This window comes from Saccopteryx leptura, chromosome X, assembly GCF_036850995.1.
Source record: "Saccopteryx leptura isolate mSacLep1 chromosome X, mSacLep1_pri_phased_curated, whole genome shotgun sequence".
NCBI lineage: Eukaryota > Metazoa > Chordata > Mammalia > Chiroptera > Emballonuridae > Saccopteryx > Saccopteryx leptura.
Window position 1 is genome coordinate 85,780,224 of NC_089516.1, and position 17,466 is coordinate 85,797,689.

General features: G+C 39.6%; 1 protein-coding gene across 1 annotated transcript in view; it reads right to left on the bottom strand.

Annotated features, from left to right (window-relative positions):
* DIAPH2 (diaphanous related formin 2) overlaps positions 1–17,466 on the bottom strand; it is a 983,541-nt gene that overhangs the window by 206,522 nt on the left and 759,553 nt on the right. The window contains exon 26 of the mRNA XM_066356043.1: positions 10,531–10,666. Within this exon, the coding sequence (XP_066212140.1) occupies positions 10,531–10,666 (136 nt within the window). The remainder of the gene's footprint in view (positions 1–10,530; positions 10,667–17,466) is intronic.

Below are 17,466 nucleotides of genomic sequence, written 5' to 3' on the forward strand. Positions count from 1 at the left end.
AGATGGGCGCTTCTCCTGTGTGCCCTGGCCGGGAATCGAACCCGGGAATCGAACCCGGGACTTCTGCACGCCAGGCCGACGCTCTACCACTGAGCCAACCGGCCAGGGCTCAATGTTTTTTTTTAAATGAAGGGTAAGCAGACAGAGGCCCCCCCCCATAGTGCCGGCTAGAACTGCGCAAACACAAAGTAGGGGGAAATGTTAGAAAAACAAAGAGACACACTGCTTAGTTCCTTTCTAATAGAAATGGAACTGCTGCAGCAGTTCCTATCACCTTATTTAGATATCAGATCGCTCACAGACCATGATGTCACCCACCAGGAAGCAATGCGTCAGGAAGAGTGTGACAGCGTGACAACTCCGGCGAAGGCAGAGGGGTGCAGGGCAATAATAAAAAGGCACCCTCAGCTCCAAACAGCCAAATGGTTTTATGGATAAAATTATATAAAAAGCATTACATAGCAATCAAAAACTAGTTTCTGAAACTGTCCACAGGTCAGGAAAAGAAAAAAAAATCTTATAACAAAGGATTTACATTTTGTCAACTGAAACTTGGTACTTCTTGAATATTGGAGATGTAGAGAGCACCAGCTTCCCGAAGAAAAGTCTCCATTGCCAACCGTAATTAGGAGACAAGCAACTAGCTTTTTATTACCCCCTCAAAACAAAACAAAAAAGAACCTTGGCATATGGCCTTGTTTTCTGTTTAAATAATACATTTTTCTTTAAGACATGTACTGTCTGCATAAATGTTTGCAACGGTGCCTCAAGAATACAGACACGTGGATTCACTTTGGTTCAGAAGCACAACCAGTTCTTAGTAGCTTTGCTGTTAAAGAGCAACATCCTTCAGAAAGTGTTAACTTTCTGGGCACACGATATCTTTTCCTAAGGTTATAGTTATCTATGATTTTAAATGAGAGAAGCCATACATTTTCTCATAAAGATGTTTACTTTGTTCCAATGGGGTTTTAAAATGAGAGAGTGAACCAGGGAGTCTACCAGCAAGAAGAGGGGTAACTTTTGGGGGTTTCATTTCAACTATCAAGGTGATTCAAGTGAAAGGGGGTATTTTTTAATATGCTTGAGCCACAATTCCTTATTCTAGATGACTTAAAAGTACAGGTGGGGCCCTGGCCAGTTGGCTCAATGGTGCAGCGTCACCCTGGTATGTAAATGTCCTGGATTCGATTCCTGGTCAGAGTACACAGGAGAAGCAACTATCTGCTTCTCTACCACTTCTGCTTCCCCCTCTCTCCGTTCCCCTCCCATAGCCATGGTTTGATTGGTTTGAGTGCACAGCCCCAGGTGCTAAGGATGGCTCTATGGAGCCTCCACCCCAGGCACTAAAAATAGCTTGGTTGTAAACATGGCCACAGATTGGCAGAGCATCAGTCCCAGACGGGGGTTGCTGGGTGGATCCCGGAATGGGCACATGCAGGAGTCTGTCTCTCTATTTCCCCTCCTCTCAAGTTGGAAAAGAAGGAAAAAATAAAGTACATATGGTAGATACTGTGAGGAATGAAGTGTGGTTACACTTAAAGCTTCATGCTGCCATAGTCCATCTCTATAGCTTGATCTCCATTTCCCCTGAAAATGTGATCAGATAGCCCTGAGAACAAAGCTGCACTGACTCTTTCAATGAAGAAAAAGAAATGCAAAGAAAAAGATAACAAGTCCTAACAATATAATGGATACCAGTTATGCCAGATAGAGCCCTGACTCACAACCAGTGGCCTCCAACAAGCAAAGCATCATTTTAAATACCAGGGAAGACACAGGGGAGGCAGTTTCATACACCACACTGAATTTCAGTAGAACTAGGTCGGTTAAACACTCTGTCCTGAGACACACACCTTTCATTTCCAATTGTTTTCAAATAAAAAGAGAAAAATCCCCTTTTCCAGTTGGATTGTTTAAATGCACCTACAGCTACTCCTGTCTAGCAAAGGCTAGGCAAGCTCTCCCTACTGATGCATTTAAAAAAATGTTCAGCTGGCAAACGAACGCAAGTGCAAAGGGTTTTTGACAAAAGAGGACTTCAGGGAACACGTTTTCCTTTCACAGAAATACAGTTCTAGAAAATCAAAGGAGGGAACAGTCAAACCAGGAATACGTAGATATCGGTGACATAAGCAGAGAATGCAGCAAACTTCTTCAGCTTTGGACACTCAACTGCATAAAATGATTAGCTTACAAATTAACATGGGGGTTAGGATGTAAAAATGAGAGTAAAGAAAACAGTGTATTTTGACTTTCAGATTACAACACAGTCTAACACAGTGTGCTGTGAGAACATGAATTTTTTTACTACAGAATCCTATAGGTCTGAAAAGAAGCCCCTAGGGCCCTGACCCACCAAGTAGGACCATGCCTGGGGCTCCCAGGATCTATACACACCCCCATCCTGCTTACCAAAGTTCCAACTACCATATTTCCCCATGTATAAGATGCACACTTTTTCAAAAAATCTGGGGTCTAAAATTGAGAGCGTCTTATACAGTCCTTGTAGATTTTTTTACTTACATTTCCTGCTTTTTCGTGCGGACAAGGAGTTGTATGATTTTCATAATGAATAAAACTTGAGTTCGATAACTTTATATAATACATTTTTATTTCCCCACTAACTAGTCAAGATAGTCGGTTACATTTATAAATCATTCTTGTGTGAAGGCAACAACTGAGGACTGATTAGACATAAAAACACATAAGTTTTCATATATAAAAAAATATGTAGGCCCTGGCCATTGGCTCAGTGGTAGAGTATCAGCCCAGTGTGTGGATGTCTCAGGTTCAATTCCCAGTCAGGGCATGCAGGAGAAGCGCCCATCTGCTTCTCCACTCCTACCCCTCTTGCTTCTCTCTCTTTCTCTCTTCCCCTCCTGCAGCCATGGCTGGATTGGAGCAAGTTGGCCCCAGGCACTGAGGATGGCTTCAGGCCTCCGCCTCAGGTGCTAAGAAGAGCTGTGTTGCTGAACAACAGAGCAATGTCCCAGATGGGCAGAGTAACACCCCCTAGTGGGCTTGCCAGGTGGATCCTGGTCAGGGCATATGTGGGAGTCTGTCCCGCCTACTTTCCTCTCATGGAAAAAAAAGTGAAAAATTGAAAGGTAGACGTTATACAGTACACACGGTCTGGTGTGAGTGGATACATACATAAGTGTACATATGCAGCAAGAGCCATCATTTCCCAGACGAGAGACACACACACAGAGAAAGGCTGACAGTAACCCCTTAAGGAGGTTAATAGTGCTGACTTGTCAGACAATAGTACTGTGATTAGGGTGTGTCACCCCTGCTCACATGCTGTGAGCACTCAATAAATACTTGTAGAATTAAATTAAAAATCACTGAAAGGTTTTTATCTATAATAGTCCGTTTGCTATAGTTTAGTATAACAATAGATTTTGTCCGGCTACTGAAGCAGCCCAGGGGCTCAGGGACTCAATGTGGGTGGAACAAATGTAATTTTCAAAAAAGAAGTCATTAGAGACTCAGTTGGATTCAGTGCAGTTTGTTGGTTCTAGGAATGTTAGGTGTAATTACTGACATGAATCTAAATGCTTTTGACTGAGAACAGAGCTAAGTTAATTGCGATGTTGGTATGAAATAGCTGTTAATTCATTTGACACTTTTCTCTAATAAGAATTAGATTGTCAAAATACGGAACAGAAGCATGTTTCTAATAAATGATTAGGCTACCTGCAATGTGTTTTGGTCATTTCCTAGGTGGCCAATTTGATTGTTTTCACCCACCTGCGGCAATATCCGCTTGGGTTTGTGGCTAGAAAACTTACATCAGGCGCAGGGCCACGTGCACACTCCGCAGAGAGCAGCCACATGACTGCCAGCCTTCCTCATCGTCTCCATCAGAACCCACGAAATCTCCTGAAATGCTCAACACATTGAAGACAGCTCTGATCGCTCTGGCAAATCTGAGCTTCTGGATTCAGAATATAAGAACTCTTAATGAGATCTAAAGTATATTACCTATCTCATTTCACATATTTATTTTTGTCTCCTCTTTAAAAGAATATTTTTAGTAGATGTGGAAATTTGCGTTCCTGCTAATGCAGAGGATGACAGTTTAGCACTTGCTGCCAGGGGAACCAATACCAGAAATGTAATCATTTTAGTACCATGTCAGAAAACAATTCCTAGTGATAAGCAGCTCAAATAGGCTACAGGAAAAAAGTCTCTAGGACCTTCAGTTAATCTGGATGGTGAGCCTGGTTTAGCAGAGATGAGATCCACTCTCTGACGTTTGTGTGCACCAGTCACTGGTGCTCAGAAGGATGGACCAGTGACAATGCCAAAGCACTAATGGCCTAACAGTGATCTACATACTGTGTGTGGGCTATCCGCACACAAGAATATTCAGCACTAGATGCTGCACATCTTCATCTGTGTGAAATGTAGAGGCAAAAACACTGGGAGGAAGCAGGAGGTGGGGGGAGGGTGAAGAGGAGGGGTGGAGACTAATGGAGTTCAGAGAGCTTAAGAAGAATAAAGACTGATACACACATGGCTTTCTACATAATTACAAAATCCAATTAATCCAAACATCTCTTCCCCAGGCATTCTAGTCAACCACGATTTTATTGTAGTGATTACTGCCATTAATAGATTTCCCTAGTATGTTCACTGAAATAACTATTATTAGTAATGGCCTGACAATGTCGAGCAGTTAAGTGCCGACCATGTGCCAGGCGAGTGCGAAGAGGTGTGTGTGGATTCCCTCAGTTCATCCTTACGAAAATCCCAAGAGGCAGGTGCTACTCTTCCCCCCTCCCGCACCATGTTTAGAGTCAAGGAAGCTGAGGATCACAGAGGTTAGGTGACCTACCCAAAGTTACACTGCTTAGGGTGCAAAGTCAGAATATGAACTCATATTTGGTTGGCTCCAAGAGAAGAAAGAATGAACTCACTGTAATTGAAGGCTAGCCCAATGAAAGATCTGTCTGAGAGGAGGTTGTCACGGGGGCAATCAGAACCACCTGGCAGGGTGGGATTTATCATTGGATAGTTGCTGCCATCAAAGCTCCTCTTATGCCTCAATGCTTTAATCCAGTACTTGGACTTAGAAATTCAAGAACTGTATTGAATGAATGGCAGTAGTAGGGCTGGATGATCCCTAAAAGGAGGTAAGGATGTTTCATTAAAATAACAAAGCCCCTGCCTGACCAGGCGGTGGCACATTGGATACAGCATAGGCCTGGGACACTGAGGATCCAGGTTCAAAACCCCAAGGGTTCCAGCTTGAGCACGGGGTCACTAGCTTGAGTGTGGGATCATAGACATGTTCCCATGGTTATTGGCTTGAGCAAGGGGTCACTGGTTCAGCAGGAGCCCCCCAGTCAAGGCACATATGAGAAAGCAATCAATGAACAATTAATATGCTACAACAAAGAATTGATGCTTTTTCCTGCCTGTCTGTCCCTCTCTCTCCCTCTTTCTCTGCTAAAATAACACAAACAAAAAATAGATACAAAGCCCCTAATCTATATTAAATACCTTAGTCTGCCAAAAGTTCTAAAGACCGAACGAATTTTTACCATACTAAATTATTTTATTTGAGAAAAAGCCCCAAGATTCTCCACTGAGAAAACAAACCTAGAGAATAAGAGAAAAATATTCTGATTATGAATAAACAGAGACTTCCTGAAATGTTTGTTAATATAGCGAGGAAGGCAATTTAAATAAATGGAACATCAGTCAGATATTGTTTTCCTTCATAGATAAGGCTTTGTTAGGTCAATGATTCTTTTCTAGGTCCACAAAGTACACACACACTTGTTTGGCTTTTGCAATTGTATCTACATAGGAACCATTCATAAGCACTCGCGAAATATGGCAGATTAACAGTACCTATACTCTCTCCATAATTTATACTCTCAGGGGAGCTTTAATACCACTGAGGCCAAGTCTATTAACTATGGGCATTCTAATCTATGATTCTGGTTACTGCAATTTAATGTCTGGGATATGACAAAATGAACTCATTTACTTACAAAATGTAATTAGTTTAAAACTTAGAAAATAGAAAAACAAAACTACTATCCACCAGTAATCATAGAGTTGAAACGTTTAGGTTTTATTGGTTAAAATTTGCTAATTCACTCTCAGAAGACTGATTTATCATCAGATCTCACTAACGTAGCTCATTCATTATTATCAACCTAGAAGTAAACAGGCAATTCTAATTTCCATATAATCTCATATAGGAGGAGCAAAACTGTTCCTGTTTAAATAATATTTGCATACGAAACACACTTGGACTTTCTAATCTCAAAAGACCCTATTTAAAAAACACATTTCTTTTTATTGCTTCTTCCAAGTCCCTGTAATTCATGTGCTGACTTCCATAAACATGAGAAGAGATTTTTCACAAATATTAACAAATATTTGGTAAGCCTCCTTACTCTACCTACAAAATTGATTAATTTATTTTTAGTGGTCCCTAAGTTAATTAGCCTCTATACCAATAGAATCAAAGTTTAGAGAACATAGATTATACCAAGTACTTTGCAGAGTTTATATAATATTACCCATTTTAGAGTACATTTATTGATTTTACATATTTCTTGCTGCATTTAAATTAGCTTTCTCAATTTTACATTTAAATAAATAGTGTATTACTATGTATGTTCTAATTATGATTATTTGGGAAATGGTGCAATAAATGTTGGTTGAATGAATGAAATAACCTATTATGTCAAAAAACATCAATGCATAGTTATATATATATATATTGGTAAAACGTGCTGTTCTTTAAAAAATAAAGTCTTGGCCATCAATGAATCTGTTGCTTGTAACTTTCACTGCCTTTCTTTTCTCATTCACTTTTATAAAAATTTTCCTTCCTATTACCACCTTCTTTTTTTATTTATTCATTTTAGAGAAAAGAGAGAGAGAGAGAGAAGAGGGAGAGGAGCAGGACGCATCAACTCCCATATGTGCCTTGACCAGGCAAATGCAGGGTTTCAAACCGCAGACCTCAGTGTTCCAGGCTACCGCTTTTCCCACTGCGCCACCACAGGCCAGGTGCTATTACTGCCTTCCTCAACTGCCTCGGGTTTACTGTCTTTGAAGGCAGAAGAAAGTATGAGCTAATTCTTTCTTCCCTCACCTTTCCTCATTGTTTTCCAGCTCCTCGTGTTCCCCTCTCCCTGCCTGTGCTCCTGGCTCCCTGCCTCAGGAATCCCTGAGCAAAGTTCTCCAGTCACCTCTGCTCTCCAACCTCATCACAACGCAACGACTGTGTCTGCCCTGGAAGGCTCTCAGCAGCCCGTCCAACAGTCTTCCCACTTTTCCCAAAAGTTTTCTAACTCAAAGCCTTCCCTGTCAGTGACGGCACTGAGGACAGCGAAGATGTCAGAAAATAACTGAACAGGGAACTGTTTATCAGAGACCAAAGATATCAACATATAATTGACAGAATAGGGTATAAATAACACTAGCCTCTTTGGGTCACCTCATTTGGCTTTCACCATAACAAGGTGTTATTATTCCATTTTAGAAATGATAAAATTGAGGCACAGAGCAAAATACCTTATTAGAGATTATGTATCTAGTCAGTTGTGGATTTGGGACGTTATTGGTAATTGGTCATTGTAAGAGATTAAATCATTGTAAAAGATTAGATCATTAGATCACTTAAGACCTATCCTCATAATCATTTTGATATACTTTCCATTGAACATATCCTATATAACACCTGCTACCTTACATCTGACATATGCTACTGTTGATGTTATTTCCTTTTACTTGACTACTTTTGCCTCTGCTTAGCCAAATATTACTCAGCCTTCAGTGTCTAGTTCTGTGTTCTGTTTGCTGTGGCTTCACATGGCTCTTAGGTCAGGAGCTGGCCAAGCACCTAAGTTTTCACGCCAGTGATCTTTTACTAACATTCATGTTACAGCGGGTGCTGCCGTCTGTGGGTCAGGAGCTATGGCCCACACTGTCCATCTCAATAGACTAAGATTTTCTCTAGCAGATAGGTAAAATTTGTCCACTAGTTTACTATGCTCCCTGAATATAGTTAATAAATGTCATTCTAGTTCCAGTGGTATTTATAAAACAACTACTACTTATGCTTACTTTGTAATATAAAAACTGTTAAATCATGTCCCCTGAAACATGATAGTTGTATACTATAAACAGTTCTCTTCTTCCCACACACATAAGTACCACCGATAAGATTGTTGATGTATTTGAACTTAAAAGGCATATATCCTCTACTGTTTTTACATCGTCAAAGAACTAATTGGTAACTGTAAGAGATTAGATCATTTTAAAACTAGGTTATAGGAAAGTACATACACAAGCTCATGTATGTTCATATGTTCCATTTGTGTAACCTTCTACTGTCTTCTTGTGTTCTACAGCATAAGCTTTCCATTCTTTTGTAAATGTGCCTAATATGTAAACAATCTGCATTAAAAAAAAGATTACACACTTCCAATGAAAGGCTGTCTTTTTGAAACATATTTATAAGGGCTAACACACTTACTCTAATTGTAAAATAATATTATAATTAATAATAATAATAATAATAATAATTTGCAACATATGGGCTGCCAATCAAGAACCTCATGGTGAAGTTTACTGTGTGACTGATCTGTAAACAGAGATAAGGTAACACACAAAGACAAATTCTATTTTAAAGCGAGTCCTTCAGGTTTGGATCACTCAGCTAAGCAGTTACTGAAGAAGTTACCTGTATCTTTAGCATTTATGTTATCCATGGCATTTGAAGAAGGAATTAACCAAATCTTGTCCAATAAGAATATATACTATAGGCCCTGGCCAGTTGGCTCAGTGGTAGAGTGTCGGCCTGGCGTGCAGAAGTCCCGGGTTCGATTCCCGGCCAGGGCACACAGGAGAAGCGCCCATCTGCTTCTCCACCCCTCCCCCTCTCCTTCCTCTCTGTCTCTCTCTTCCCCTCCTGCAGCAAGGCTCCATTGGAGCAAAGATGGCCCGGGCGCTGGGGATGGCTCCTTGGCCTCTGCCCCAGGCGCTAGAGTGGCTCTGTTCGCGACAGAGCGAGGCCCTGGAGGGGCAGAGCATCGCCCCCTGGTGGGCAGAGCGTCGCCCCCTGGTGGGCGTGCCAGGTGGATCCCGGTCGGGCGCATGTGGGAGTCTGTCTGACTGTCTATCCCCGTTTCCAGCTTCAGAAAAATACAAAAAGAAAAAAGAATATATACTATAGACACAATCAATATAGGTCAAAATGGGTCCTGGATTTATTTCTTTTTCCTTATAGGTACATTTTTAGGAAAAGAGTGAAAAGTTGTGAAACACTCAGAGTGGGGTGCATTGTAGTATGGGAACAGGACTACATTCTTTGCTTGCAGCTGGACAGACTCCATCTTGACTGCCTGCTCTGTTTGTCATTTAACCCAGAGATCCTCTAAGTGTGATCTAAGGACTCATAGGGACCTCTGAGATCATTTCAGATCCGCAAGGTCAAAACTACAATATCTTCATAATAATCCTGAGACTTTTTTTTGCCTCTTTATCTTTCATTTTTTTATGACTGAATAATTTTCCAGGAGCTACATGATGAATCACAGTGCATTAGATTGAATGTAGAAGCAGGTAGGAGAATCAAGCTACCTCTTATTAGGCCAGAATTGGAAGAGTTTTCCAACACAATTTTTTTTTTAATTTTAGAAGATAAAGCTACTTTTCATAAAAATGTTACTTAACATGTAATAAGTTTGCTATTATTAATTTAGTAAAATTAATAATTTAAGTTTGTTGATTATGTTGATGTTTTGATCCTCTCTAAAGGTCAATACGTAAACCAAATGCAGAAATGTATTTGGGGCCCTCTATTTTTAAGAGTTCTGAGATGAAATACTTTCAGAACTTCTGATTTATACTTGACCCTGGTATTCCCATTTCAACTCGTATGTTGTGAGTTGAGTTATGTAATGGATTAAGGTGAGGTCACACTGAAGTACGTCGGGTCTATCACACAAGATGATTGTGTTCTATGAAAAGAATAACTCGTGAAGAGACAGACAAGCACATGAGGAGAACGCCACATGAGGACGGAAGCTATGCTGCCACAAGCCAGGGGACTGCCTGAAGCTGGGAGACACACCCCGAACAGTCCCTTCCCTCCTATCTTTGAGAAGAGCACAAGCCTGCTGATACTCTGATTTCAGACTTCTGCCCTTCAGAAATCTGAGAAAACACCAATTCTTCTCTCTTCACCTCACCCTCTTCTTCCCTCACCAATGCTTCATCCAGAACATAATATAATTTGATAAAAAAAAGAAATGGAGAGAGCAAGACCGCTTCTACAACAAGTTACGTTGAATTGGTTACCAAAAAGCCTGCACATTAAGTGCAGGGTGACAAGAAACAGATAATTTCATAAGAGAATTATAACCTAGGTAACTAATAACATTGAGACTTTTTCTACCAAGAACACAGTTCACTTTATAACCCAAAATTAACTAAGCACAATTACTTTATACTTTTTAGATAATTTTTTTAAATGGCAGTACTTCATACCTTTGTTTATATCCATGAGTTGTTTCTTTTTCTTCTGGCGTTCCAACTTTTCTTGTTCGGCTTTTTCTTTTGCAAACTTTGCCCTCCTGATCTTCTCTTCCATTTCTTTTCTCTTGTTGTTTTCTTTTACTGCTTCCTGTACATATAAACAAAGGTAAAGAAAAATTCTTCCATTAGTTATATATTAGAGAAATTACACATCTACACATGAATGTGGGCGCTCAGTAATGAAAAAGTATTATAGTAGCTTCAAGATGCATTTATAAACTTTTAAGTGAGAGGAGGGAGGATAGTGAGACAGACTCTCACATGCGCCCCAACTGGGATCAACCATCTTGGGCCAGTGCTTGAATCAATTGGGCTATTTTTAGAGCCTGAGGCTGACACACTCGGATCAACTGAACTATCCTCAGCACCCAGGGCCAAACCAATAGAGCCACGGGCTGCGAGAGAGGAAGCGAGAAAGAAAGGAGAGAGGGAGGGGAAGAGAATCAGATGGTAGTTTGTCATGTGTGCCCTGACTGCAGATCAAACTGAGGATGTCTAAATGCCAGGCCAATGCTATGTCCACTGAGGCAACTGGCCAGGGCTGCATTTATAAACCTTTGAGAAAATCCAATAACCCTAAGACATTGAAAAATTACAGAACCAACTCAGGCTTTAAGTGACATTATCTAGGGAGCCAGAAAATTAGGGACATGAACGTTCACAGGTTTAATAATAAAGATCTTTTTTCTATTGTTGAAATATGAAAGTTTTGATAAACAAGAAAAGTTTTCATAGGGAATTATGGCTTAGCAAGTATGTTACAACTTTTATTGTACCTTTGGCTCTTATCTACAAAATGGGGATTTAAAAAAAAACTACCTTGTAAGATTTCTGGGAGGAAAAATGAGAGACACTTATAAAGTGCTTTGAACACTTATTCTATGATGGTGATGGTGGTGGTTGTTGTTGTGGTGGTAACAGTTTCATCTAATGGTGCAAGGCATGAAATAACCAGCTGTATTATCACAGGAAAGAAATTTCTGCAAGTTTAATAGCTTTTTACATGCCAAGATCTTTAGAAACGCTGAAACATATCTCAAGCCATTGTCTGTTTTATTTCACATAGATTATCCATGGAACTCAAGTTTGAAGCAGTATATTCCAGAAGACAGTATAGGATGAAACTGAAGTAAACTGATCAGCTGGAATAATGATATTAACTTCCTGTGAGGTCAGGGAATTCACTAATACAGAGACTTATCAACTGCAAGTTCTTTTCATCGAACTGTTCTGTTTCCTTTTTCCCATTATGATTGATTAGACATACTTCACAGCATGTACCAACTAGTTCATAAAAACTATTTTGTTCCAGAAACCCTGAAGAAAACGACTCAGCAACAAGAACACATCTATAATATGACTTTGCCTGGAGGTATCTGTATTGAAATATTTTTCTTCATATTAGAAGACACAATAGTTTTGAAAAGCCCTGAAAACACTTGCAAAAAAAAAATCTCCCAACTCACCAGAATTATAGGTACCTTGCCCTTCGACTATCCCATTGGGCTGGTACCTCTAGCATCATGTTAGGAGAACAACACGATCTGGCTCCCACAGACAGACTCAGCGTTTGCTACTTAAGAAACCGGAATAATAGAAATATTTTAGAGCTGTGTTTCCCAACCTCAGCACTACTGCTGTTTGGTCTGGATAATTCTTCATTACAGGGACTGTCCTATGCATTGCGACATGTTTACGAGCACGCCTGAACTCTACTTGCTAGAATGCCGGCGGCAGCCTTGTCCACTGTGACAAACAAACATCTCTCTGGAGGTCGCCAAATGTAACCTAGGTTGTGCACTACTAACCTCGGGGGTTTCACAGAGATAATTTATTCACAAATAATTATAAAGTACCTGCTCTGTTGAACCGGCTTCTTTTCTCAGATGTGGAAACTGAGTTCCCAATATCTTGAAGTACTTGCCTAAGCTCACACATTTATTATGTAATTGCAAAGCATGTTAGAACTCATGCCTCTTTATTCCTGGTTTAGTGTTTCTTTTATTCTTCATGGAAAAAAGGTAACACGGTATGATATGAAAAGCACAAGCAACCAAAAAAAAAAAAAAAGGTAAATAAGACTTCATCAAAACTAAACACCTTTATCCATCAAGAGGCACCGTCAAGAAAGTAAAAGTGGTAACTCACAGGATGGGAGAAATTATTTGCACATCATTTTTTCTAAGAAGAATATATAAAAACTCCTAAACTCAACAATAAAAAGACAAAACAACCTAATTAAAAATAGGCAAAGGATGTGAACAGATCTTTCTGCAAAGAAAATACACATATACACTGCTCACAAAAATTAGGGGATATTTTAAAATGAATATGAAGTGATAAAATATCCTCTAATTTTTGTGAGCAGTTATAGCCAATAAGTACACAAAAAGATGTTTGATGTTATTAATCACTAGGGAACCGCAAATCAAAATCACAATGAGGTACCACTTCACACCCACTAGGACGTATATAATAATATAAAGCAGGTGGTAACAATTGAGGATGTGGAGAAATTGGAACTCTTTGTATTACTGGTTTGAATGTAAAATGGTGAGTTATTTTGGAAAACAGTTGCTTAAAATGTTAGACAAAGAGTTACAATGTGACCTACTAATTCTACTCCTAGATGTAGAACCAAGAGGAAAAATAAAAGCACATGTTCATACAAAAACTTGTATAAGAATGTTCATAGCAGCATTATACCTAATAGTGGAAACAACCCAAGTGTCTATCAACAGATACATGGATAAAGAAAATGTGGTCTATAGCCATATAATGGTATATTAGTCAACTATAAAAAGAATGAGGTACTAACACATGCTGCAACATGGATAAATCTTGAAAGTATTGTGCTAAATGAAAGAATCCAAACACAAAAGGTCACAGATGGCATGATTCCATTTATATAAAATGTCCAGAATAGACAAACCCACAGAGACAGAAAGTAGATTAGTGGTTGCTAGTGGCTGGGGGAGAAGGGGATGGGGAGTAACTACTAATGAGTATGGCTTCTTTTCGGGGGTGATGAAAATATTCTAGAATAAGCATGCCCAGGTAGTGGTGCAGTGGATAGAGCATTGCGCTGGGACACAGAGGACAGAGGTTTGAAATCCCAAATTCTCTGGCTTGAGTGCAGGCTCACCAGCTTGAGTGCGGGGTTGCTGGCTTGAGTGTGGGATCATAGACATGATCCCATGGTCACTGGCTTGATCCCAAGGTCGCTGGCTTGAAGCCCACAGTCACTGGCTTAAACCCAAGGTCGCTGGTTTGAGCAAGAGGTCACTCACTCTGCTGTAGCCCCCCAGTCAAAGCACATATAAGAAAGCAACCAATGAACAACTAAGGAGCCGCAAAAAAGAATTGATGCTTCTCATCTCTCTCCCTTCCTGCCTGTCTGTCCCTCTCTGTCTGTCTGTCTGTCTCTCTCTTTCTCCCTCTGTCTCTGTCAAAAAATGTTCTAGAATTAGATAGTGTTAGTTGCACAACCTTGTGAATACAAGAAAAATTACTGAATAATATACTTCAAAATGGTTCATATTATATATAAATCATATCTCTAAAAATTAATTTAAAAATATAAAAATTGATGATTCAGAAAGGCAGAATTGAAATAAAATTGTGACAGCACAAAAAATGATACTGTGAAAAGGTGACATACATATATTCAGGTTTTGATACTGACAAGTTATATGACCTCTGGTAAGTAACATAACAGGCAGGTAACAGAGGAGGGGAGAAAAGTTAATGCTGGTTTATGTTTTCTTACTGGTCAAGTCTCTTTTCTGGTAAATAGTCAGCAATATCTTAGTGGACTTTTATTATGAATTGAATGGGTTGGTTTAACTTCTGAGTGTTGTCATTTATTATGAAGGTAAAAACAAAACATATTTTAAGTAAATAATTTCTAATCCTTATAGCAAATCTTCAAAGTATCTACTATTTGTTCTCATTTTCCAGATGATGAAACTTAGGTTCAGGTAGGTTAAGCGAGATGCCCAAGGCTACCTAGTTACTTAAATACCAGTATCACGTATGTTCACTTATACTACTACCATGATGCCTTCTACAAGAAGTTTCCAAATAAAATATGGAACAGTCATTTAAATTTTACTTTCAGGTTAACTATGGATTATTATTTTATAAGTATATGTTATACAATATTTAAGGTATACTTTTAAAATTCGGTAGTATTTGGGACACATTGATGTGAAAATTATTCATTATGCATACAATACTAGGGATACACTTATCCTAAAAAAGTCATGTAATATTTGGGACATCTTGATACTAAAAAAGTATTCAAGGCTTATCTGAAATTCAAATTTAAATGGGCATCTATTTTTATTTGATAAGTCTGGCAATCCTATTCCCAAGACTGTTGATTTTTTTATAGGCATCATTTCACAGACTAAGATCATCTAATGAAAACAGTAGAATGATTATAAAGCACAAAAAAAACAAATCTAAACCATATTTTGAGAACAGATGTGTTGACATAGATTACTGATAGACAATCTGAGGTTCATGGACTTGAATCATACTATTTCCATAACATTCTCCATATATTTATTTACTTTTTATTTCTTGAAAATAGACTAAAAGTAAAAAAAAAATCTTTATATATAAACTGACACAATTTGGGTAGAGAGAAATAAGTCAACAGTTAATATTAAAACCTCACTAGGCCCTGGCCGGTTGGCTCAGCGGTAGAGCGTCGGCCTGGTGTGCGGGGGACCCGGGTTTGATTCCCAGCCAGGGCACACAGTAGAAGCGCCCATTTGCTTCTCCACCCCGCCCTCCTTCCTTTCTGTCTCTCTCTTCCCCTCCCGCAGCCAAGGCTCTATTGGAGCAAAGATGGCCCGGGCACTGGGAATGGCTCCTTGGCCTCTGCCCCAGGTGCTAGAGTGGCTCTGGTCGCGGCAGAGCGACCCCCCCCCTAGAGGGGCAGAGCATCACCCCCTGGTGGGCAGAGCGTTGCCCCTGGTGGGCATGCCGGGTGGATCCCGGTCGGGCGCATGCGGGAGTCTGTCTGACTGTCTCTCCCGGTTTCCAGTTTCAGAAAAATACAAAAAAACAAAAAACAAAACAAAAAACAAAAAAACTTCGCTAATGAAGAAATCTGGTATATGTGAATAGGCTAAATTTCCATACAAAACGGACACTTCCAACTCCAGTATGAAAAAAACATAAACATAGATATAGTAAATGATGAAACAGACCAGGTAATAGGTCCTTTAGTTGACATCTCAAATGTTTCAGGAATACATTTAACTACAAAACAAGCAGACGATGTGAAATGGCATTTCTAATCCTGGAAAGACCAAAACAGATGAGGGAAATCATTTCCGTGGTTTGGCAGTAATGAAAATAAATGAAAGCATCTACAGAGACATATATTTTTTCAAGCCACACAGACTGGGAAGTATAATTACGGTCTTGATGTCACCAGTTCTGTCTTCATGAAGAGGGCTCATGCCGAAAGAAAGACGCTATTCCTCTTGCTGTTTTGACTCTTCGGTTCTGACTTTAAAAAATTAGGAGTAAGCCCTGGCTGGTTGGCTCAGTGGTAGAGCATCAGACCAGTGTGTAGAAGTCTTGGGTTTAATTCTCGGTCAGGGCACACAGTAGAAACAACCATCTGCTTCTTCACCCCTCCCCTTTCTATTTCTCTCTCTTTATCTCTCCCTTCTCCTCCCATAGCCATGGCTCTGTTAAGGCTAGTTGGCCCCAGATGCTGAGGATGGCTCCACGGCCTCTGCCTCAGGTGCTAAAAATAGCTCAGTTGCCAAGCACTGGAGCAAAGGCCCCAGATGGGTAGAGCATCACCCCATAGGGGACTTGCTGGGTGGATCCTGGTCAGGGCGCATGTGGGAGTTGGTCTCTCTGCCTCCCTGGTTCTCACTTAAAAAAAATTTAGGAAGGTAACACATGCCTGTTCCATTCTCTCTGCTTCAGAAAAAAAAAATTGAAAAGAGAAAGGCAGATCTTAAGTTCTGGTTTCATACTATATCATTCTTGGGTTTTACTAGAATGAATAAGATATTTCAAAATCTGGTTTAACTCTCCCAAAAGTGTGAAATCTGATGGGGACAAACCTCTCTGGAGGGCTAAGATATTTTCTTTTCATCTTAATTCCTATAAGAAAAATTCAAATAATTAAAAGAATAAAAGCAACAGGAACAAATTTAAGCTCAGGGTTTTTGTTGTGGATGTTCAAAACAAAACTTAAATAATTGGCTGAACTAACAACACTTTATATATTTTTGAGCCTCACTAAACATTTTAAAACACTACCTTATAAATACTCTTATCCACAAGTCATTATTTCTTAGGGCGGGTGGGAAATGCCAACTAATTCGATTCTGTCAAAGTACAGGACTAGGTTGTGTTAAAAGGATGCTAATTGAGAAAGTGTTTTAGTAGTAACCTCAAACACGATAAGAAATGTTTACAGAAAAAAAGTCTCAGTTGTACTGGCATATCTATTTTTCAAGAGACAGGAAAAATGTACAAAATGAGCAAACTATAACAGATAATGTCTCTAGGATTTATGGCAAAATATATTCTCCAAGTTAATTTTAAATCTCTCACTGAAATCTCTATTGCCTCTTGGAAAAAATATGAATAAATTAAAATTTTTATTGTCCTAGTTGTATATAATTAACAAATGAGATCTATGGCCCTGGACGTTTGGCTCAGTGGTAGAGTGTTGGCCTGGCATATGGAAGTCCCAGATTTGATTCTCAGCCAGGGCACACAGGAGAAGCACCCATCTGCTTCTCTATCCTTCCCCTCTCCTTTCTCTCTATCTCTCTCTTCCCATCCCACAGCCAAGGTTCCCTTGAAGCAAAGTTGACCCAGGTGCTGAGGATGGCTCCATAGCCT